Source organism: Gambusia affinis, linkage group LG20 (assembly GCF_019740435.1).
Source record: "Gambusia affinis linkage group LG20, SWU_Gaff_1.0, whole genome shotgun sequence".
Classification (NCBI taxonomy): Eukaryota; Metazoa; Chordata; class Actinopteri; order Cyprinodontiformes; family Poeciliidae; genus Gambusia; species Gambusia affinis.
In genome coordinates, this window is record NC_057887.1 from 5658789 (window position 1) to 5682192 (window position 23404).

Below are 23404 nucleotides of genomic sequence, written 5' to 3' on the forward strand. Positions count from 1 at the left end.
TGAGTTTTTGTGTGGATGATTGACAGTAAACCTTGAACCAAGATTGTCTGTTTAAAGCTCATTCAACACCATAATTAACACAGAGAGATGCAGAGGACAGTGGTTATACTCACACACAGCTGGGTCCAAAGTTTTGGAGCAAGTTCTGCCAAAAATGTCAGAACTTGCTCCAAACTTCTTTATGGTTTGTGCCAGTGGAAACACCCTGTTGTTGATCATGTGACTCGTGTGATGCGTCACTATGTTACTACCAGTATCCGTACAACAATGACGTTAAGTTTACAAGAATCAAAAGTCTAAATTCAGTCCTACATCACTTCCTCATCTCCTCATTGTTGATGGTCAGCTCTTTTTATTTCCAACATTATTCATATTGCCTCGCTGCCCATGTTGACACACATTTCATACACATACCTATTGTACCTAAACTATTGTCTATCTATTCGGGTTTCCTTGTAGTTTAGTATCTTTCTGCATTATTGAGAAACTAATCAAATGCACAATTTAATTTGGTAGCAAAATACCAAATTTCACACCCTCATTCCATTGGTTTTTGTAGTTTTTCCAATTTGGTCCGATCAACGCTTGTTTTATTAGCAACGAGTGATGATCACTGATCAGACCAGAGCAACTCAAACTGGCTTCCTACCAGTGGAACCCAACAAACTGAGACACAAATCATACAGAAATCATTTTTCTTTTTGTTGAAATTCTGTCGATCGCCTTGCCGAGGAAAACATCTGTCTGATCTCCTGACTCGTCTTCCTAACTTCAATTCTTGTCTTGTTTTGTTTTAAATATCTTTTATGTATTACCAGACACATCTGCGTCACATATGCATCTCGTCAATAGAAGTTGATGATTGGAGAAGGTCTCAAAAGTGCCTGCAGCAGAATGTTTTCAGCTGAAGGATTCTTTACTTCTCTCTCAGACCTGGTTGAAAAAGAAGCAAATCGAGGTTTTGTGATGGAGCAGGCAGAAAGCCGGTTGACGTGCATTGCCAGGTTCTTAAGAGAGCTACTCAAACATCTTTCTACAAACCTGAAAGTGAAGCAATTTTGTTCTTTTAAAAAAAAAACCCTGGGACGAAATTGCTTCAATGATATGAGAAACTGAGCGATTCAGTTGATTTTTTCGCACCTTGCCGCCTTTCGCCTCAGTTATTGTTCTATAAATATGGGCATGCTGCAGTTTGTCATGCGTTTGTGTTCAGCTCCTTTTCCATCACGTGCCGTGAACCGTGCATGACTCCGTTCTGTTGCGACACCTCGACGGAGACTGTGCCTTGTTTTCACACCGTCGCCCTGGAGAATCCAGTTTCAGAAAACATCGTCAGAATGCTTCAATTCTTAGATTAAAGAAAGTGTTTTTTTGTTTTTTTTCCCCCCTACACTCTAAAAACTGTTGTCATGGTTCAAAGCAGGCATTGGGTGAGAGTTTGTTTAGCTCCACCATTCTCCATTTTCATTTGTTACGACGTTACTTCTGACTGGGAGTGATAATTTTGCTGATTATTACTAAGAGGGATATAAGTAATTTTTAGCATATCATTTAATAAAATATAAAAACAAACGGGCCCTTCTTTAATTACACATTAAAGAATCAAAGCCTTAATGAGGGAATGACTTATAACATGATATTAAACTAAAAATGTTTCTTTGTCTGGCCTTTAAAGGGGCAGTATCTTATAAAAAAAAAAAAGACTTTTTTGAGCTTCACATTATGTTACACTATTATTCCCTCATCAAAAACATACCTGAAGTGTTGGTTTATTTTTTTCATGCACGTTCGAGAAATCTCCTAATCTCCCGTGGCAACCACTCAGCTCCTTCAGACTAGCCAGCAGCAATTAGCAAACTGAGCATCTTCTGGGTTCATTCTAGGAGCTACTTCTCAGTGAAATGCTGCTAAAAATGCTGCTAAAAGGTTAATAGAGGAGCCATGTTGTGACGAGTTCCTGAAGGCGGAGTTTCAGAAAGAGACAGAGGCCCAATTTCAAAGTCAAATTTCCCAAGTAATTTTTTATGCATTATTTTTTATAATAACTAAAGGTAACAGTTACATGACTGTGCCATAAAATGACTATATGTGAAAAAACACATCATCCCTCTTAACTCTGCTGCCAATAAAGTTCCATGAGTTTGGAAGTTTTTCGTTGTTTCTGGCTGGGACGCCACATCCCGTCTCTGCACAGTCTCAGCTCACCAGCTGCGCAAGAAGCTTCAGGTTGTGTGTTTCAGAAGATGATTTAAAGTATTTGTACTGATCCAAGCACTGATGTAGTTTGTCTGAAAATCAAATTCGAGCTGCATTCGTCCACGGCCCTCCCTGTTTTTGCCACTGTAAGCTGTTTGCACACATCCGTCTACAATCACTATGGAAACTAAGATCGGAGACTGAGAACAAACACAACAGTACGCACACGTTGGGTTTCTCTTGAGTGCTGTAGAAATGCATTTCAAATTAAAACGTAGGTCTGCAAATTCTATGGTTGTGTGATCCATAAATACACTGAGATTCTGCCAATGTTGTCAGCCTGAAAACCAAAATGCATAGTTCTTCCGGTCGATGAACAAACGAGACGCCTCTCTGCTGTTTCAATCAGAATATGAAGCATCGTGTAAATAATGCATCAAATGACGAAAGTGCATCTGTGACAGGTGCTGCAGAAAACAGTGTAAGTAATGCATGATCATACACCTGGTGAGGCTTTTCTTCTTCTTTCCTGGCAGATTGGAATAACAGCGTCGAATTCTCTTGTTGGTTATGGAGATTCTGCCAGACGGCGCGGGGGAATACGTTTTGTTTGTTTTCATGGCACAGTAAAAGTGGCTCTTGATGACCAAACGAGCACGGCGGCTTGCAAAGGCTTGTGGCTGAAAATAGACTCTGGTTTATGATGCAGAGAGCATAAAGGAGGCCTGGGAGGCAGGAGGGTCAGTAAACACCGGTCGGCAGCGAGGCGAACGCAGAAACATGTCGGGCCGAACGAGACGAGACGCGAGGAAAGAACGTGAAGCAAGAAAAGTTCAGGTTGCTCAGGAGGTAGCCAGGAATAGATGTCTTGTTTAGTTGGAATGACATGAATCTTTTACTGATGAAGGTTGGAATACATTTTATCAGATAGTTGTTGGAATTCGATTGAAATGTGCAACATTCATTGCAACATTTTTATTTTTCATATTCTTCCCTCCAACGCCGTTCAACTTACATGAAGTTCTGCCTTGTTCTTTTATGCAACGTTTGAGAGATCCTTTTATCCCCATGGCAACCATTCAACTGTGCTAAACGCCTGGTTGAACTTAGCACTGCCTTTGAGACCCGGCTCCTCCTCACAGCTGCAGTTTCCACGTTTCAGAGCTTCTGTCAGCTCCTTCAGACTAGCCAGCAGCAATTAGCAAACTCCTGGTGGAACTGAGGATCCTCTGAGCTCATTATAGGAGCTACTTCTCAGTGAAACGCTGATAAAAACTTAGTTTAAGGGTTAATAGAGGAGCCATGTTGTGATGACTTCCTGTCAGAAAGGACAGGAGTTTCTTAAAGAGACAGAGGACCAATTTCAAGGCGTTAAACTATTAAGACAAATTTCTTTTCAGTCATATTTGATACATACACAACAGTTTTATAACAACTGAAGATAACATAGTTACTTGCGATTGCGATATAAAATGTTTCTACGCTTTAAGTTTGCATCTCCCTTTGAGCCCTAAGAAGAAGACATCCTTTTCACTCTGGTGTTATGCTGATGTTTTATCTGTGTCCATGATTCAGCTGTGAGGTTCTGACTAAAGCGTCCTCTTCCAACTTTCAGAGAGGCTGGCAGAGGCAGCTGGACAGATCAACCTGAGGACTCTTTAGTCCGTCTAGGAAAATGTCATCGCTGCTGGATATCCAATAATCTGAAAAGACGAGGGAGGTTAAAGGACCGATGAGAATAAAGGTTATAGAAAGTGTCACGATGCTGAAAGACAAATTGGGAAAATAATGCAATTTATCAAATCAATAAAGAGCCAGAGCACAGGTACAGGAGGCTGTCGGAAAATAAATTAGCGGGAAAGTCAAGGCCATCCAACTTGGGATTATCACCTTTTAATCAATTCAAGTTAATTTCACAAGATTTCAAAGTTGTTTAGGTCTGGACCAACATGGCAGGAGGGCCAGCAACTTTCTTTGCTTTTCCTTTAAAGCTGGAGTATGTATCTTTTATAACTGTTATTTGCTGAAACTGCCTAGTGAGGAGGAGGACTCACGTGGCTCCCACACTGCTGAGATGTGAATGAAATCAGTTCCTTTTGCTTTCTGTTCTGACCATGTTCAGGTCCTGCTGCGCTCTCTCTGCAAAAAATAAAAAAATAAAAAATTGAAGTTTGTCTGTCTCACCGATCTTTGCGCAAAGAGAATAAAGAAGGAAATCATTTTCTCCCGCGTGAAATCATAAACCGTCAGCTGATAAGTCAGCCTACAGCTCGTCAGTCTAACGTAAAGGGGGGGGGGTGTCGATGTTACTGGGGTGACGTCAAAAGCGGGGAGCCGCGGCGCCGCTGTGAGCGCAGAGCAGGACAAGCAGAACCACCAGCCGTGCCAAGGTGCGCGCTCTCTCTCTATCACTCTCTCTCCTCAAACTCCTTCGCGAGCGAGAGGAGCTGAACCGGGAGCCGAGCGGGAGCGGAAGCTGCGCGGGGCATGATGAACAACAGGTCTCTGACTCCGCGGCTCGCCGGGGCCGGAACCGTGGACCACGAGCTCGTCATCACCTCCACCTTCGGAACCCTGCTGTCCGTGGTCTACATCATCGGCGTGTCCGGGAACGTGTACACGCTCGTGGTGATGTGCCACTCCATCCGCTTCGCCACCTCCATGTACATCTCCATCATCAACCTGGCGCTCGCGGACCTGCTGTACCTGTCCACCATCCCCTTCGTGGTGTCCACCTACTTCCTGAAGGACTGGTACTTCGGCGACGTGGGCTGCCGCATCCTCCTCAGCCTGGACCTCCTCACCATGCACGCGAGCATCTTCACGCTCACCGTCATGTGCACTGAGCGCTACCTGGCCGTGACGCAGCCGCTGGACACGGTGCGGCGCTCCAAGAGCTACCGCAAGGCTCTGGCGTGGGGCGTGTGGCTGCTGTCGCTCGTGCTCACCGTGCCCATGATGGTCATGGTGGCGCAGACGACCAAGAAGACGTCGGACGGCGGCGTGAAGAGGATGTGCGCGCCCACGTGGGCTCCCCTGGCGTACAAGGTGTACGTGACGGTGCTGTTCGGCACCAGCATCATGGCGCCGGGCCTCGTCATCGGCTACCTGTACGTGCGCCTGGCGCGCACCTACCTGGAGTCGCAGCGCAACGCGGCCATCAGCAGCGGCGGCGGCAGACGGTCCCCGAAGCAGAAGGTGCTCATCATGATCTTCACCATCGTGCTGGTGTTCTGGGCCTGCTTCCTGCCCTTCTGGATCTGGCAGCTGCTGCCGCTGTACCACGCCGAACCGCTGAGCCTGACCTCGCAGACGCACACGTGCATCAACTACCTGGTGGCGAGCCTGACGTACTCCAACAGCTGCATCAACCCGTTCCTCTACACGCTGCTCACCAAGAACTACCGGGAGTACCTGAAGAACAGGCACCGGAGCTTCTACAAGTACACGTCCTCGTTCAAGCAGCGGCCGCCCAGCCTGCACTCCTGGGGAAAGTCGGCGTCCTCCAGCAACCAGTACGAGTTCAACTCCGAGACGCTGGTGATGGGGACGCTCAGGTGACTTCTTTCTTGGAGGAGGGGAGGCGGGGAAAGGCTCCTAGAGACAAGAAGTGCTACAGGTGAGTATGTTTGTTTGTTGTTTTACACCGAATATTGTTTGGATATTTTAAGAAGGAGGACGCACCGTGCGTAAAAAGCGCGCAAAGTTTGGCTTTGATTTTTAGTAAGCAGTGCGCCTATTAGTTGAACCTCAAGAACTGAAGCCGTTCAGAAATATTCAGACCACTTCAAACTTTTTAAAAATATATATCTGTCCTGTCAAAACCCCCGTAAATTCAACTCATTTTGTTAGGTTTTTATGAGATGCATAAAAAAAAAGCATATTGCAGAAATACGGAGAGGAGAGAAAAATGTTACATTTTCTTTTTTGCCAAACAGCTAGAACTCAGCTAAATTGAGTAGAAGGCATTTTTGAAGACTAATTTCAACTCTTGCCACATATTCTCAGTGTGATTTATGTCTGGACTTTGACTGTGCCAATCAGCGCACACACCCATATGTGCACCAATTGCAGTTTTCCGGCCGATTGCTTCTCACTGATCATCAAAAAACCTGGCCTGCTACTTCTGATTTTGGCAAATACCATTTATTTTTTGGTCTGAAATGTTGCTACATACAGCAAGAAAGTTGCTGATTTGGTGACAGTGGGGCGACTAAGGTTAACCGCAAATTTGCAGACCTGAGCTGGTGGACTGGTCAGTCAGTCCAACGCCTCTCACTGCAGAGCAGAAGAGATCAGTGGTTGATTTGTAGACCTTTGCTGATCAGTTGATAAGATCAGCCTCACAAAAATGAAGGAATTTGATTTATCGCTGCACCCTCCTTAAATATGCTTTCATCTAAAACACAAGTGTCAAACTCAAGGTCCGGGGTCCAAATCCAGCCCGCCATAACTTTTGGTGTGGCCCTCTAGACTCCAAGTTACAGAAATCAGTCCTTCCAGGTAAACTGAATAAAAGTGACTTGGTTTAGGGTTCGAATCTGAAAGTCAAACTGTTCCATATGGTTTCCCACCCAGGGCAGCATGACAAAGAGGCGGTAGAAATTGACGGCTTTCAGTTGTGTCCCGAACTGGTGTTATGGTAGATTATTATTATTTTATCACTGTGTACGGGAAACGTGAATCAGAAAAGTAGCTAAAAGCTCTAAAATATCCTGTGTTTGAATGACAAAGTCCAATCACAGTCCTACACCTTTCAGGTTGTGTTTTGTTTTTGTTTTTTGTAAATATCAACAACTATCTGAACATTTTCTCCCACTTCACAGTACTGTACCACAGAGCGCTGGTCTATGAATTTTGCAGTCGATACGTGACAACATGAGAAACTGTTTCAGAGGCATGAAGACATTTGCAAGTTGCTGTCAACACAAAAACTTTCTCATCAGCTTTTTTTTCTCAAACCTCAGCAATGAATCAGACTTATAACATTATTCAGAGAACCAACAGAAGCAAAAACAGATTTACATCCCTTATACACACAACAACTGGGTGAAAGCCAGTTGACCCGTGAAGGACAAGCATTAAGGTTGCAGATAGAAACTTAATGACTATATTGTGGAGGTAAAATAGTATTTAAACCCATCTAATGTGGGATCTACACGGTTTAATCCAGGACTGGTTTAAAGCTCATCTTCGTGGACGAGATAAAAAAAAAAAAAAAAAGACTGTCAAATGAAAAAAAAATCAACTAGAAAGCCATCAGCAAACATACATTTTTACATCTGGGTTCCACCAAAGAGACAAATTAAAATTTTTTTGCAGCTCCGTTTTGCCTCAGGTCTTCAATTTTTAAAAACCAACCTTGACTGCAACTTTATCTGTGGTTAACGCGCTGCAATTAAAAACCCACAAAGACTTTTTATTAGTTGGAAAATTCTCCCAGCAGGCATCAGGACTCACGAGGGGCTTTGCATTATTGACTCACAGTAACATGATGTGTGTGTGTGTGTGTGTGTGGGGAAGGTGATGTGTGATTGATGGATGTGACTGAAGAGGTGAGGAGGACTGCAGTGGTTGATGCGGTGTAGGTGTGAATCTGTCACCTGTTCATGTGGAGGTTGGGAATCCGTCCCGTCCGTCTGGGATGATCTGAGCTCGTAAACTTGTCACGAGTCGTTTTCTGTTCCGGGTCAACCAGCCGACGGCTGGACAGCCTGGAATCACAACATCCTCCAAAGACCCAGGAGGTCTGGAATCCGTCCCAGGATTGGGTTACGGGTTTGACCCAGTTAGGTTTTTCAGCTAAAAACTTTGTTAAAGTAACTAATTCTTGCTGTTAAATAATAGCAAAGATTGGACTGAAAAGAGTAATCTGGATTTAAGCCTGACACGATAAATTTGGTGGGACGATAAATTACTGCAATGAAAGATAACAGCCTTAGAAAGTTTTAAATTCATGTATCGAAAATGAAAGCCTTAAAACATTTTAAACTCATTAGAAAGACGTTGAGGATTGTTGCGGTTGTGGTCGTTAACCCGTGTTAATACCGGGGCTCCACCGTAAACGTCTAATCTAAAGATCCTTTAGGAGTTTCAGAGTTCACAACTGACAAACTGTTGCTAGTGTGTGCAAGCTTGGCTTAAAAAGTTTAAGTGTGTAAAACAAAACGGTGAAAAACATCTGGATGAGGGATGCAGACACACACCTCGTGGATTCTGACATGGAAAAAAGTGTGGACAGGAGGAAATGGAAGACATGGTGATGCATGTCTGGACACGTCTGCTGTGGTCCTCACACCCGGCTCTGAGACGAGGAAAAGCGTCACATTTTCTGTCATTATGAAAATGATCTGAATGCAATCTTGAGCTGTGACATTTTCAAGCCAGTGTCCCAGCAGGGGATCGGCAGAGGAGGGGGAATGTTTCAGACGGTACGGTATACGTGTGCAGACCCATGCATAAATTCGTTGGAGCCGATATCTCCGTGGTACACAATATCAGAGAAGGCGGGAAGCCATCCGACTCGTTTTGTACGTTCAAGATTCATGAAGAATTCGGGGTTGTTTTTGTAGGAGGTTGTTGATGTTTCTCCTGAGTCCAACAAAATATCCTCATCCCCTGAGCTCATGTGATTTATTAAATATGACTGACTTTAACTCATAAATCATAGCACAAAGACTAAACTAATGTGGCAAACAGCTGGTTCTACCCACTGAAACAGAATAAACATGTCATTCCCCCCAAAAAATGACCTAATCTCCAATCACAAGTCAGGAATTTGATCTATTGTTCAATGTTCTGGTTGGACTTGTACGGAAAATGGACCAAAAAAAACACAACACTTCATTTCAATTCAATATTCTGACCAAGTCTAAGCAAAAACGTTTAATCACAGATTCTCTTAAGGGTCCATTCACACCAGCCCTGTTTAGTCCACTTTAGTCGAACTCCACTTTGTCTAGAGAGTCCGGTTTGTTCGGGGAGGTGTGAACGTGTAATCAAACTCTGAGCCGGACCAGAAAAGCAAACTCTGGTCCACCTAGGCCTTGTCTTGATTGAAGTGAACTCCTCTGGTGGGGCTGTGTGTGAACGCCAAGTGGACCGGAGACCGCTCCAAAAGCAGGAAGCGAACTACAGTGCAGGGCATTCTGGGTAAATACAACCAAACCCAACGAACTAGAGAGAGAAAAGGCTCAAAAGCGACAAAAGAAATTCTACAGCTGCTAAAATCTGACGCTACTCCATTCTTGTTTGCGTTCAGCGAAGAAGAAAGTTGCGCTCTCGTCTTCTTCCGACTGTTGTGTTGTTTCCTTGCTACAGCGCCACCACAGGAGAGGAGGTGAACAGGTCGCTCCAAGGGTTTGGTGTTTTGACAGCGGAGTGTGAAAGCGAACCGCACCAGCCGAGATTTTGGCCCCCAATCAAATCAAATTTACTGGGCTATCAGATGTAAAAACATTGTGCTGTTGTGCAAATTGCAGCAAAGTGAAATGACTCTTTTTAGATATTGCATGAAATTTGGTCTTGAATTCCGAGTCATTATCAGCCAAACATTCAACACACTTCTCTCCGAATCGCCAACTGACGTGTGTGTTGGTGTATGAATGTGTGTGTTTGTGATGGCTGTTGGGTGAATGTGGCTGTGATGTGTAAAAGCACCATATAACTTCAGTTCATTTACTATTTAAACTCCCTGGGCAGAGGGGGCCCGTTTTGGCAGCTGCTGCCAAGAGAGACGAGGCTGAGAGGCCCTGATGATGATGATGGAACCGGGCGAAGAATCCCAAACTGGTTCCAAAAAACGTTAATGACACCTGATCCAAAATGGAGATACCCCTTCTCCTGTACTGTGATGAGGTCATTTTCTGGCGCCCCAAACTTTGAGCCGTCCTCCGTTTGGACCACTCGTTAATTCTTCAAAACCTCCACTCAAACTCTTGGCAGGTACTTAAAAATCCGAATTATGTGCGTAAACTGTGAGCATTGTCTTCTAGAGAAAGAAAGACTCACTTAAACCTGTATCAGGTGAAGAACACCTCAACTCTTTTCAAACTTCCCTGGTTTATTTTCCCTCGATGAAAATTGAGTTTATTTGCTGCTGGTTTTCTCTTTCAAAGTAGGAATGAATATTCGGGTTATTTTAGTTAATCAAATCGTGCTGCAAAAAAAAGCAAAACAAAACCTTCATTCATTTCTGGTGTCCAAAAAAGATCCGAAGGACAAAAGGACTGAGGCAGCTCATTTCTCTGGTTTTAGTTTACATCAATTTCCCAAACAACGAGCGACTCCTTCCCTGCTTAGATGCCAGCTTGGTATGAAACACTGAGCTGCTATTTAACTGTAAAAACATTTTAAATTGCTGTTATAAAAGTTGAGAAATGAAACTGCAATTCCCCCATTTAGTGCCACAGCTCTCCGCTGTAGCTGGTTGTTTGGTCTTTTAATTTTTCGGACTGCGCTGCATGAGGCTATGACTGAGCTGGCAGTGCGCCCCTCTGGACCGCAGCAGTTTGACCAGCTGCTCCTTCATTAACACCGGTCACCCGGTGTCACTGAGAACTGCACAATGGTGATGGACTCTGGCCGTTTCCAGACCCGCTAAGGTTTTCCGAAATGCTAACGAAGTCACCGTGGGAACCTGCCAACAACTTCCTGCAAAGGAAGACTGAGGTGGTGATGATGTACCGACTAACCGAGCTGAATAATGTGAAGATGTGATTCGTTATTAACAACACAAACAAACCTTCAATCAACTATTGATATGGTTATTTTTCTCAGCGGCTTTGTTGTTGACAAAACTAATCTTCAAACACCAACCCTAGCCTCATGTGGCTAAAGAGCTAGCCTATAATGCTAGTCTAGCACTTTAGCTAGCTTTAGCTTTGCACAAGAGTTAAAAAAAAAACAAACAAAACTTTTTATGACTCAATAATTTGCCTTCTGAGATGTCTTAGTGTAATTTCAGGTCATTTATTTGCAGAGAGCTCACAGAGAAGTTCTTCAGTTTCATGAACGTCAGTGATGAGTTTGTCCTGCTCTTCCTACTGCGTTACCATTGGCCATATAAGTGCACAAATTGGAATTATGAAAATTAATTAGCTTACTGGAAATGCACCGATTTAACAAAAAAAAGAAAAAGTTTTTCAATGAAAAGTTTTTGCGCTAAAATGAGGTAGGTTTTGTTGTTGTTTTTTGGCTGTACCAAAGTCAGTATTATTTGTAAAACTTCAGTGGAAACACTTTTTTTTTTTGCATCACAAGCCATGTGATCAGCAAACTGCTGGTGCAAGGCATTTAGCCAAGTTTTCACTTACCAACAATAGTAAAAAAAAAAAAAAAAAGCAAAAAAGCTAGCTAAGGTATATTAGCAGCTGGTTAACTACAATCTTTCAGAAAAGACCCTCGAGAAAAAAAAATACATTAAACGAGATTGAATAGTCCTGCCACTACAAAATTTAAACCTGAGGTTAAGATATCGTCGTCGTCTTTTTTTTTTTTTTTTGCCGAAAGTGATTTTTTTGAAAAAATAAATAAATAAAATAAAATCTTGCCTAAAGTTTCCTCCCCCCGCATCCCTCCCAAAAAACAGACTCTTGGCAAAAATGGCATTTTAAGGCCTCAATGTTAGAAGCATAAATTTAAGACTTTTTTGGGATGCGTGGACATCCTGTACTTCTCCCAGCACTAACAGGGCAACCTCTACTGTCAACGTGTAGCAGAATCATCTGCAACTAATCAACATGCCTCGCCTGCTAAGTAAGACGAGGAGAAATTACAACTTGCTTTATTCTCCTTCGCCTGCTCTTCACTTGTGCTGGGGCAATTAGCACGGCGGTCCGGTGAGTCACACTGACTGGAGCCCGACGGGAATCCTTTCAGAGTCTGGGGGCAAAGCTGGTCTCTACATCTGAAGGTGCTCTTTTTTTTTTCTGAAGTTGTACCAGCACCGTCACTAATGCAGACAGTAATTATAAGTCATGAGAAGGAAGGTCCAAACCTTCCCAGAACCAGACATATGGGTTCATACGATGCTACGCCAGAAAAGCTTAGGAAACCTGCGTGGAGAAGATAAGGAGCGACTTTGAACATGACAGCCATGTGAGGGCTGGTATTTCCTGAGCTTGTGAACTTGACTTTGGTGAAATATTTTAAAATTGTATGTCCAACACCTCACATAAATCGAGGCCCTTATAGAACACCATCGCAAACTAATCCCTCTGCTTCTTTCTGTCGTGTGCATTATATGCAGCAGAGGGAAAAACTTACACTTCACGCTTCGTTTCCTCTGCGTCAGAAGTTGTGTTTCGACTGCAGTATTCCCTCCCCTGTGAAAGAAACCCATGCAGTTCGTTGTGTGCGTATGAACCACATTCACAAAATCCAGCTTTAGTAAATGAAATCCGCCTCAGCTGATCAGCTCAATCCTCCTCAGAAGGAGGATGCAGTGTGGCAGTATTACAAAAGTATTGCTGCTTTGGACCGAGACGTTGTACGAGACACTTAAAGTTCATCTAAAAATGTCCACAGCATGTTGATCGGTTCAATTTTTGCACTGCCAACATATCTTCTTATTGTTTGAGACCACAGCCAACAAACTCATTTATGTAGAAAAGTTCAGAACGGAAATAGAGCAGCTGAAGTGTGAATTTCACACTCTCAAAACAAAGTGGAAAAACGTTCTTTTTTTTTGCCATTAATGGACTTCGAATGGTATCCGCTGATCCCTGCATTCTGTTCAGCTGCGTAACAGGAAGTGGCCGCCATGGTTTTCAGCAATAAAACAATAACATATCACAGCAGCTCAGACATTACAACTTGGGTACAATCAGTTCAAACTTCATAAGCGGAGGCACGTCTAATAAACTCGCAGGTTTTTCCCAAACTTTTGTGTTGAACTGCATTTGCAGCAAAGCAGTGATAAGTTCTTTGCTTACAGCTTTTAGTCTTCAAATGGGTTCATGTAATTGTTTTTATTCATAAAACTATAACTCGGAGGTGTTCCAGTTTTTCCTGTTTTGATGTCAAGGCCCACATATTTGCAAAACGAGACGTAACGCACAAACGAGCAAACGGCAATCACTTTTGAAGTGTCTGAGCTAACGCGAGCGTCCAATACTCAGGAGTGAGTAAAAGACCTGAGCTCGGAAAGCGAACGCATCGAACTTTGACAGACGTCATCAAAGTGAAATGGAGTTTCAATGAGCGACTCTAAAAGCAATCCACACAATCTATTAAGACTAAAAAGGGAACGGAAACAAAGGATTGGCTGCAGCCGCTGTGTGGAAAATAAGAAAGGCAAGGAAGATGACTTCTCACACCGATCATCAATCAAGCAATTTCCTGGAGTGGCTCCCAAGGTGCGGATAAGAACGGAGGCGTACGCGCGTGTAATCGTGGCTGATTTTTATAAATACAAAGTGTTCACTCAGGTGTTATGGCTTCTTAATTGCTGAAAGAAAACAGGACATTACATCTGTGTGCTAAAACGAGGCATTGGCACATGGAGTTCTCGAAGTTCGAGCAAATGAGAAAGAAAAAAAGGAAAAGAAAATGCAACAAAAACCTTTGGCACAAGGAGAAAGAGAAACGTGACCCTGAGTCAGTCAAGATCTGCATCTGTAACCCGGTTGCATTTTGAGCCGAACGTTCAAAAAGTCCTGAATGATCAGAAACATCCACGAACCCAAACGACTTGACCGAACCAAGAACAACCAGAACCGTTGGAAGACGTACTCGGAGGAGAAGAAAGCTACTGCTCTCAATTTTTCCTGTACATGTGTTGATTAAACAGTTTGTTGTATAAGACAAAGATAATCTGAGTAAAAGCAAAAGAAAAAACAAAAAACTGTTTTCAGGTGATGATTTGTTCAATCATCTGATTTGGCCAAGTTAAAAAAATTCCACAGCAAAGTTTGGGGCCAAAATCCGCCCACTGTAAACGCAACACAAGTTGCAAAGTCGGTTTCCACTGAAAATATTTGAAAACATCACGTTGTATTTGTTGCATACATCTGTGTGTAAAACTCAATATGGAATGTTGTGCGACATTTCAGGAACATGACAGCAGAATGTGGGGCTACATTTTGCAAAAAGCTCCGTCTGGAAACAGCCACTCGTCAGTGGTGGAACGACGGAGAAAGATTTGTGCCGTGGAATCCCAGCCTGAGCGCCGTTACGTCCAAAACACCAGAGTCTTTTTCCTTTCGGTAAAAAAAATGGATGTTTCCAAGAAAGAATTTGCTGCTGCAGTAAATTTACCATCTGAAGTTCAGCTTCCTCTGGCTCGTCTTGGAATCATAAGCTCGTCGATTCTTTGCCGCTCGTGTTCGACACGGCAGCTGGCGAGGTTTCTCGATCTCACCTTAACTAAAAACGCTTCTTTTTTTTTCTTTTTTCCTCTTTTTCACTTTCTTCGTCTCCGTCTTTGTTGCAGGGCTCGGCCGAGCGCATGGGACGCAGCGCCTCGTCCGCGGACGCCTCAGGGCAGGGAGGGGTCGGAGATGGCGTGACTGGGGTCACAAGTGAAGGAGACGGTGATGGCGTAGCGTGTCCCCCATGTGACCTTCTCCACGCGGTGCAGGTTCTCCGATCCGGAGGAGAAGAACGACACTCGTCCTGGACAGGAGAGAGGAAACAAAACAACACAAAAAACTCTTTAGGGAGGAAGTGAATGTACAAGAAGACTTCAAAAGGAAGTGTAACTTTTCAGGAAATATTTGCCGCTTGGGTGTCGTCCACAGAGGGTGACGGGACATTTGGCACAAAAACTTTGAAAACATTTGACTTCTTAAGAAAGAAAGAACTTTACTGAACAAATGGTAAACAGGGTTAAGCTTAGCAAAACCTACAACATAGATTGTGATAAATATTTATTTAAATAAAAAACTATTTTTTTTAAAAAGTGTCGACCTACTTTTCACCAAGTTCTCATTTATTTGTGTCCGTAAGAGAGTGGTTAATCTTCAGCTCTGGACGTGAAAGTAACGCAGTTCTCCGTCATTTTTGCTGCATTGATGGCTGATACAGCTGCATGTTACGTCCCTTGTTGTTAATATCAATATGAAAAGTGAAGTGCAACCAGCTTTCTCTTTAATCACAGCAGTAAGTCTCTACCATCTGGAAATGAAGATATTGGAAAATCGCAAAAAAAAAAGAAAGAAATCAACAATTTAGTTACAGATGACTGCTCAACAGTTGTGAACATAAATTAAAAGAGAATTTTAAATTAATCGACTCTACTTACATAAAAAAGGAAAGAAGGAGAAGAAAAACAATTTTCTTTCTCTAAACCTAAAATAAATCCATTTACTGAAACCCTTCTCAAGCATTTTTGCTCTTTAATCAACACTTGCTGATTTTCTGAAAGTCTCTTCGTTTGTCCAAGGCTAACCAGTTGTTGCCACATACCAGCCAGCGCGGATCTTACCAAATACAGTCCGCCTCACATTCGCATAAAAGTTGAAACAATCCAGAGAGACGCTGTGCATCACAATTATGTTTTTCAGAGTTTTTAAAAGTCGCTTTAAAACTCGCTATTGTCTCGCCTTTTTTAAAGGGGTTATCTCATTAAAGGAAACAGGAAAGAAAGAAAGACACAAAGCTGGAGTCAGTGTTCTACTTTCCCCCTGATGAAACAAACAACTGGTGTCCCTGTGCGTTGTTCTGGGGGAGTTGCAATCCCCCTGGCAGCCTATCAAATTCGAGGTTGTCAAGGAAAATTAGATCTTACTGTGTAAACAAAAGAATGGGCGGCGGGACAATTAACTCCCCAACGAGGATGAGCAGCAAATACAGGAAAGGTCTGCGATGATGAGAAAACAAGGACTCTCCTCCACGCCTGCGTCGGCTGCATGGCTTTAGATAACTTCCAAACGGCATTATCTGGAAATAATTCCCTGCAGGTGTCAGTAGGAACGCTCCCGGTGTTTACTGTGAAGAACGTTTGAGACTCTGAACAGTGGAGTGAGGGAGATTAGCCGCGGCACAAAGGAGAGACGCCGCCGGTGGAGCTCAAGAGGCTCAGGCAAAAACTTTTCCAGGTCATTTCCAGGGCGCAAAGGAACCAGGAAGTTGTTGACGACGACGTAGAAAAGGGCGAGGGTTTGCTTTTCCCCGCGTCCAGACCACGGATAACACCGAGAGGAAACCCAAAGAGTCCCACGTCTGTTTGTCCTGGGGGAATTTTCTGAATTTTTATGTTATGTCTGCCGCAATTCGTTAATCGGCGAATCAATTAATTGCGTTTGTCTGTCTGATCAATTACATTTTCATCCTAATGAAAATGTAATTGATTTTTTGAGAAGCAATTTGTTTATAGAGACATCAAAATGTGTTATTTATGGTTTCGCTTGCAAGCGATTCCCGTTTCCTTCTTAATTTATCATCTTTGGTTGTGTTTTATTCTGCATATCTAAAATGTTTTCCAGTGTTAAGTGTTCTTTACTAAGTTAATTAGTCTTTGAGAGGCCATTATTATTATTATTATTATTATACAGTTGAAAATTGTATAAAAACAACATTATCATTTATTGCAATAATTTCTGGGGCAATTTATCATCCAACAAAATTTGTTATTGTGACGAGTTAGTTATGTTTTTCAGTTGCCAAATAATACCCAACACAAACTCCAATAAGTTTCAATAAAATGCATCCTGTACGATTATAATAATCGGTGCTCCTCTAATATGAAGTACATAAAAAATGAATTTCATTCTATTTTAGTCACAGTTTTTAAGTGGGACGAGAGGAAAATTGTGCATTCTGGGTAAATCAAAATGGAACCTGTGTTTTCGAAGTCAAAGTGAGAAACTAAATGAATCTGAAACTTCTGGCTACAAGAGAAGTTCTGGAAAACTTGAACAAAGAGCCGTGTAAAGCATCTGCAAAAGCAAAACCGACTGTCAGGTTTACAATTCAGCGGCCAATTATAAACATACATAAAATCCACTTAGAGCAGTTTATCGGCAATGTTGGCTGCCTGAGCCAATTAGAATTGAGAGGAGTCAATTCAATAAATTACTCATAAAACGGTTACTTAAATATGTAATTAAATCATTGAACTTGGCAAATAGCATAGCTTATTCAATATACCGCTCATAAAAAGGCACATAAAAACACTCCACTAGTGTTTAATGGACACATGCTGCATGTGCACCATGAATTTATTTCATCTCTCATCGTCACACATGCAAATGATGTTCCGCCTCAACAGCAGCGAAGACCAACGAAATGAATTCAAAACGGCTAAAGGCTCTCACTCAGGGTGATAAGACTGTACAAAACCCAAAAGCCAATTAGAACAACATAAAAGATTGATTTCTGAAGCAGATGGAAAAGCAGATCCGGGCTACGAAAACAATCACATATGCAAATGACACTCGGTCTGAGAAACACAGAGTTGTGCTGTGAATTTGTAAAAGCTGATGTGACTCGTTAGTTTGGGCGGTTCGGAAAGTACAAAAAGCTTGGCGTAAGGTTTTCAAATTTAACCCTACGGAGACATCTGCACAACTTTATCTGGGCGTTACTCGGCCTTCATGATGCCGTTTGTTTATTAGTAGCAGGTTTGTTAAAGGTAGATTTTATTTAACCTTCTTCCATTGGATTTAAAGTGTAACCAAACACTCAGACATCAATTTTTTGTATTTGACGCCTTAAACTTTAGCGGTGCAACTCAAGACACCGTCAGGTCAATATATAGATAGATCACTCCCACAGGCTCTTGATGAATCATCTGGCTTTAATGCCTCAAAAGGACGATGGTCCAGAATAGATCATTAGCTGGAAATGTGTTCCCAGGTACAATCAGCCGCTTATAATATTCTGATTAGCTATAATGCAAACACTACAGATTAATTCAAATCCATTTAAGCATTTTCCCTTTGCCACTAGCACAATGCTACCAGTGGCACAGGGTTTTTTCAGCTACACAGTGTCATTTTATACAACAATCAAGTACCTTCAGTTGTTATAAAAATGGGCCTCTGTCTCTTTAAGAAGCTTCTTAAGATGCAACTTCCTGAAGAGTTGCATCTTCAGGAAGTCATCACAACATGGCTACTCTTCCAAACCTTTAACAACATTTTTAATGATTTAATAATGAGCTCAGGAGATGCTCAGCTCCACCAGGTGTTTGCTAATTGATGCTGGCTAGTCTGAAGGAGCTGAGTGGGAGGGCTGATCTGTGAGGTGGAGCTTCGTCTCGAAGGCAGCGCTAGGGACAACCAGGCGTTTTGCACAGCCGAATGGTTGCCATGGAGATAAGAGGATTTCTCAAACACGCATGAAAGAATTAAAGCAACACTCCATGTATGTTTATGATGAGGGAATAACATCACAGCATGATGAAAAGCTCAAAAAATCCGACTTCACATCGTACTGCTCCTTTAAGTGAAGTACCGACTCCAACCTTTCAAATCATTCAATAACATGAAAACATCTAAAGACCCCCGCTGACTCTTTCCTTACATTTTACCTTCTTAAACAAAAAAGAAAAATGTTTTCATTCAATGTCAGGAGAAGCTGTGGCGGGAGGGTTATGTCCAACGACAAAACACTTCTGATTATTACAGCAAGTTAAAACCACGACAAAAAAGAGACAAACTGAAAGGGCACAACAAAGATCTGCGAGCCGAATCCAAGAGATCTGCAGGAGGCCTGTCGGGTTTCTTGGTACCAATGCAGACGAGTGCGCCGTTGGACTGTTCTCTCATCTGTGTCAAGCTTTGCCTCAGAGTTTGTTTGGTTTTATCTCTTGTGCCGTTCCAACAGCAGATTTCGTTGCACTGCAGGGGGCGGAGGGCTCTATTCAGCTGCTCTCTCTGCTTTCTTAGATAATTTCATCGAGGTGTCTGAGGTGCCGCTGCTTCACGAGTCGCTGTCATTTCGACACGCTGCCACATAACCACAACATTCAACGTTCTGAATGGGATTTTGTGTGTGTGTGTGTAAAACTTCAACACAAAGGAGTTGTGAAATGAAAGGAAAAAAATGATCCATTTAACATGTTTTTACAAGTAAACATTTGCGGCTACTTGAGTTGTTGTTGTTGTTGTTGGCTCCCTGTACGAAATCCAGTACCACAAATGGCAGTGCACATAAATAATCAGAGTAGCAACCATGAGGGGTTTCTCTGGAGGAGGTGCAAGTATCCAGAGCTCAGGTGGGAGTATCTGATGGCTTTAAGACTCAACAAACCTGGCACTTATGGAAGTTGGTCAGATGAGATGAAACCTTTATGACCCAATAAAAGCAGCTCTGTGTGGTGGAGCAATTCAAAGAGTGACTGTGGTCGGGGAAGCTGTGGGCAGAAAGGACCACTGGCAGCCCTCAGACTTGACGTAGGACAGCCGCAACATGCTCACATGATGGTTTCCAGGCAGCAGAGGAGATATTCCACAGTAAATGTCCTGAGTGACGCTAATCGGTCTGATTCGCTTTTGCTGCTCCTCTCTGATTTGCCGTATGGTTAGAAAACTGGGTAAAGAAAGAAGCTGGGGTAGGGAACACGACCGTCGTCCATCGTGACCGACGGAAGAGATGGTTTCATCTTCCTCCTCCTCTCTCGGTTCTTTGCCTCCATGTAAACTGCTTTGTTGATCTGAGGTCATAGTTCAATCCCAGTTGGAAAAAAACAACAACAACAACAAAAAAAACCCACAACAAAACAGTACATTGTTGCCATGGTTACGCATCATAACCAATGCCCGGAAGCACATTGGTCGAATTTTGGAAAGAAGCTGTGGGTGTTGACAAACAACAAGAACAAGACTGCCTGATAGTTGAAATGGTGTTGGCCAATTTCTAGAGTTCAGGCCGGGTCCAACCCACACTGAGCCCACAGTCTGAGTCCGATCCAAAACGACTAATCAGAGCCAGAAATAAATCCAACATATTTTAAACTGCTTCCAGACCTCTGGCTGTATGTCCTGGCTTAGGAGTCTAACTTCTCCCATTGGTAGCTTTTGTTTAGCATCTCCCACCTTCGAGTTCAAATGTGTGACTGATGGGGGCGGAGTCGGGCGGGGCCACGTGCGCGTTAGTTGTGCGCGTTAGTTGTGCGGTCCGCTGCGCTTGTTGCAGTCCGGTTTCTGCATCGTTCTTTCGTTCCTCAACAGCGTAAACTACCAACAGCTTTATTAAGACCAGAAGTGGATTTGCGCAGCTTTATATCAGGTGTTCTAGTTAAATTTCCTCTGTGGCATCTGGTCTGTAGGTTTCTTAAAAACGCGCCACAGAAGAACAACCCTTCCGGACCATCGAGCGTATAATTTTGGCCTGATCTGGCCTGAATTGAGGTTGGGCTTGAGCTACGGACCTAAACTTTTCAGACTCTCCTGTGGTAATAATGTACGCGAGCAGGTTAGACCGCTACTGGCTGCATGGACTTTCATATATTCCTTTTCAATCTGTTGAAAGACACTTCACCTTGCATGTCATCTTTTTATCCATTCCTAAACTCCTCTAAGAGACCACTTCTTTTTCCAGCAAATCTATCCATCAAATCTATTTTCTGCTACCCGACATCACCTCAACCAGTCTGATAACATTTCCCTCACATTCTTGACTTTTCTTCTCTCTAATCGTCTTGATGATGTTCTAATTACACCTAATTAGATGGCGTGACTTCAGACGAGCCATAAATATCTATGCAAACCCATCAGCCCTTCAAATCTGATGAGCAGACTCTCATCCATTAGAACCTGACAGCCACCTGCCTCGCAACGTCACCGGAAAAGATTTATGGATCTGAAAAGATGAAACGGTGCAATTACACGCAACAAGTTTGTCCAACTCTTTCCATCTTGTTATTTTTGCTTCCTCGTCATCAGACGCAGTTTAATCAGACGAAGATTATCCGCACACTTCCTGTTGCCTGGAGGTCAGTCTAACTTCCCTGAAACGAGACTGTCGGCAGTGAGCTGCAGTCATATTTTTGCTCCAGCGTGACCTTCGGTTAACTTCCCTCACCACTTCATCATGGTACGTTGTCAAGGGGCCGCGGATGATTCATGGAGGCTTGTCCCTCAGCGGCGCATGAGGACTTTGAGGGAGCAGACGTGAAGAGACACAGGGGAAGAGAAGGAGGTCCGACAGAAAATTGGGGACAAAAGTCGGCTTTTTGTTGGCTTGCTGGAGATTAAAAAAGGCAAAGGAGCTAAACTGGGACAGAGGACAGAAGACAATGTGTGGAGATTAAGGGAAAGAGACAAAGCGGACAGGAGTACCATGGGATTGCTTTCTGTCAGATGCAATAAAGGCAAGGCAGAGCTGTCAGGAAGTAGAAGGGAGCTGAGGAGTTGTTTGCCATACTGAGCAGACTCACAAAGCTTTGAAATTATGCAGGAGAGACTCCATTTACAGAAGGCTCACCTACGAACAAAGCTGGGAAAAACTCATCCAAGGATTACTATAAATATTCAAAAGATAAGACATTATGCTCGACTTTTGTCAAGGATGTCAAGATGACCAACAGATCTTGATGCTGAGGGGGAAAAAAATAAATGAAAATCACAGCACAGACATCAACTAGAGCTCGTTTCATTTTATTCAGAATGCCTGTCTAACCTAAAAACAATCCCCTGGTAAAGACAGCAGACCCCGTTTTTAGATAGGGATAATATTTTAATAGGGATGATAATATGACATTTTCAAGGGTTTCAAGATATTCAAGGTAAACCTCTTAACGGTCACCCAAAAAAAAAAAAAAAAGCAAAGAAAACAACAACAACAAAAAACACTTACATGCAGGTCAACAGGTTCTGACTTGCATGTAATCGTTGCGTCACTATGATAGTTAAAAGCTTTTAAAAGTGACATTCTTGGCTGTGTTTTGCCTTTGCTATTAACACAATATAAATGGCATGTAGGGTTGAAAGTAGGATACTAAGATCTCAACACAATGGAAGACATTGAATGAGAAAGTTTAGTTGAAATATAACCAAGATTTTTTGATTGATCCATAAATAATTCAGCTTCTACCACTTCCCAAGAGAAGTAAAAGTCTTTGTGCTTCTTCACACTTGAGAAAATGTACTCGCTATATCTTGCATTTTCTGTCACTGTGGACAAATTAATGAGTCAGCTTAGTCAATTTCTCCTTCACCTGTTGTTTTTTTTGTTTTTTTTTGGTTAAGTGCTCATACAAAGAACCCGCTTTGACAAAAATAGATCGCTAAAAGTGGAGGATGTCTAACCCTCGGAGTATTTGCAGCAAAGTAACACACAATTCCCCAAATCTTCACTGTGCAGAGGCCTGATTACCCACTTAGAGAGGATTACAGTCATTTCGCTGCCCGTGTTGGAGCTCTTAGAGGAGCAGCTGGGTTACAACAGGTCAAGCTTCTCTGTTTGAAGTAGAATTAGTAAATGCTTTACAGGATATGCATAATATGAGGCGATTTAGCCATCAAGAGCTAATTAGCAGATCTATTTTCCTACATAAACAAACGATATGTCCTTTACTGTAAATGTGCAAAGTACACATGAATAAACCCTTTTCCAACTTAAATCAGACAAAAGTGAAGTTATTAATGGAAGGTTTTTTGAGGGTTGAATTATTTTTTTCTCCCCCACCCTGTTTTCAAAGAAAGTGAGCCGCTGGCTAGTACCTGCCCGGGGTTCCACAGTTCGATTGCCATTTTGGTCCATGAAGACAAATCGTCCGCCGGTGAAGTCCGAGCCGTAGTCAGACAGGTACAGGAGCGACGTGTAGTCAAAAGAGCCGTACGTCTCCTAAGAGACAGAGAGAGTTGAAGGATGACTGACCCACCAAACAGCTGAGCACGTGTTCAGAATCAGCCTTTACTGTCATCATATACCAGCACAACGAAATTTGCTTCAGTGCAGCCCATCTAAGGAAGGAAAAAAAAAAAAAAAAAAAAAGGACGCAGCCATCGTGAAAGGCGCCGTCCTTTATACTGTAGGTTAAGGATTAATTTGTATGATGCATGAGGGCTTGCGGCGATAGAGAGGGTTTGGAAATGATCCACTACTGACTTTGAACCAGGAGAGGAGCTCAGTGTGGAGCAAAGTTAACGTCTGTGAAGTGAGGGGTAAGAATGGACAGGTCAAACATGTCGGAAAACTTCCTTTTTTTCTTCATGTGCCAAGCTGTTTGCAAACTCAAGCAGTGGAGTCTTAAGGTTGCAAACAACCGCCAAGTCTGGTGAGGGAAATTGCTCACTTTGAAACAACTGCACTTGCTAAT

The 23404-nt window shown here is 42.8% G+C and overlaps 2 protein-coding genes across 2 annotated transcripts in view; one reads left to right on the top strand and one right to left on the bottom strand.

The window, feature by feature from the left end:
- The first annotated feature begins 4470 nt into the window (after nucleotides 1-4470).
- On the top strand, nucleotides 4471-5798 carry LOC122822967 (urotensin-2 receptor). The gene has a single exon (XM_044102121.1). The coding sequence runs from the start codon at nucleotides 4684-4686 to the stop codon at nucleotides 5755-5757; it is 1074 nt and encodes a 357-aa protein (XP_043958056.1). The 5' UTR covers nucleotides 4471-4683; the 3' UTR covers nucleotides 5758-5798.
- Nucleotides 5799-13584: 7786 nt separating this feature from the next.
- The window catches only part of uts2r2 (urotensin-2 receptor 2), a 29106-nt gene continuing 19286 nt past the window's right edge, over nucleotides 13585-23404 (bottom strand). Inside the window, exons 8-9 of the mRNA XM_044102131.1 lie at nucleotides 22806-22929; nucleotides 13585-14811 (exon numbers count right to left, since the gene is read on the bottom strand). Coding sequence (XP_043958066.1) covers nucleotides 14675-14811; nucleotides 22806-22929 — 261 coding nt within the window. The 3' untranslated portion in view covers nucleotides 13585-14674. The remainder of the gene's footprint in view (nucleotides 14812-22805; nucleotides 22930-23404) is intronic.

What these genes read in the sequence shown, in the direction of transcription:
- LOC122822967 (XM_044102121.1), top strand. Translation starts at nt 4,684, where the DNA reads ATGATGAACAACAGGTCTCTGACTCCGCGGCTCGCCGGGGCCGGAACC.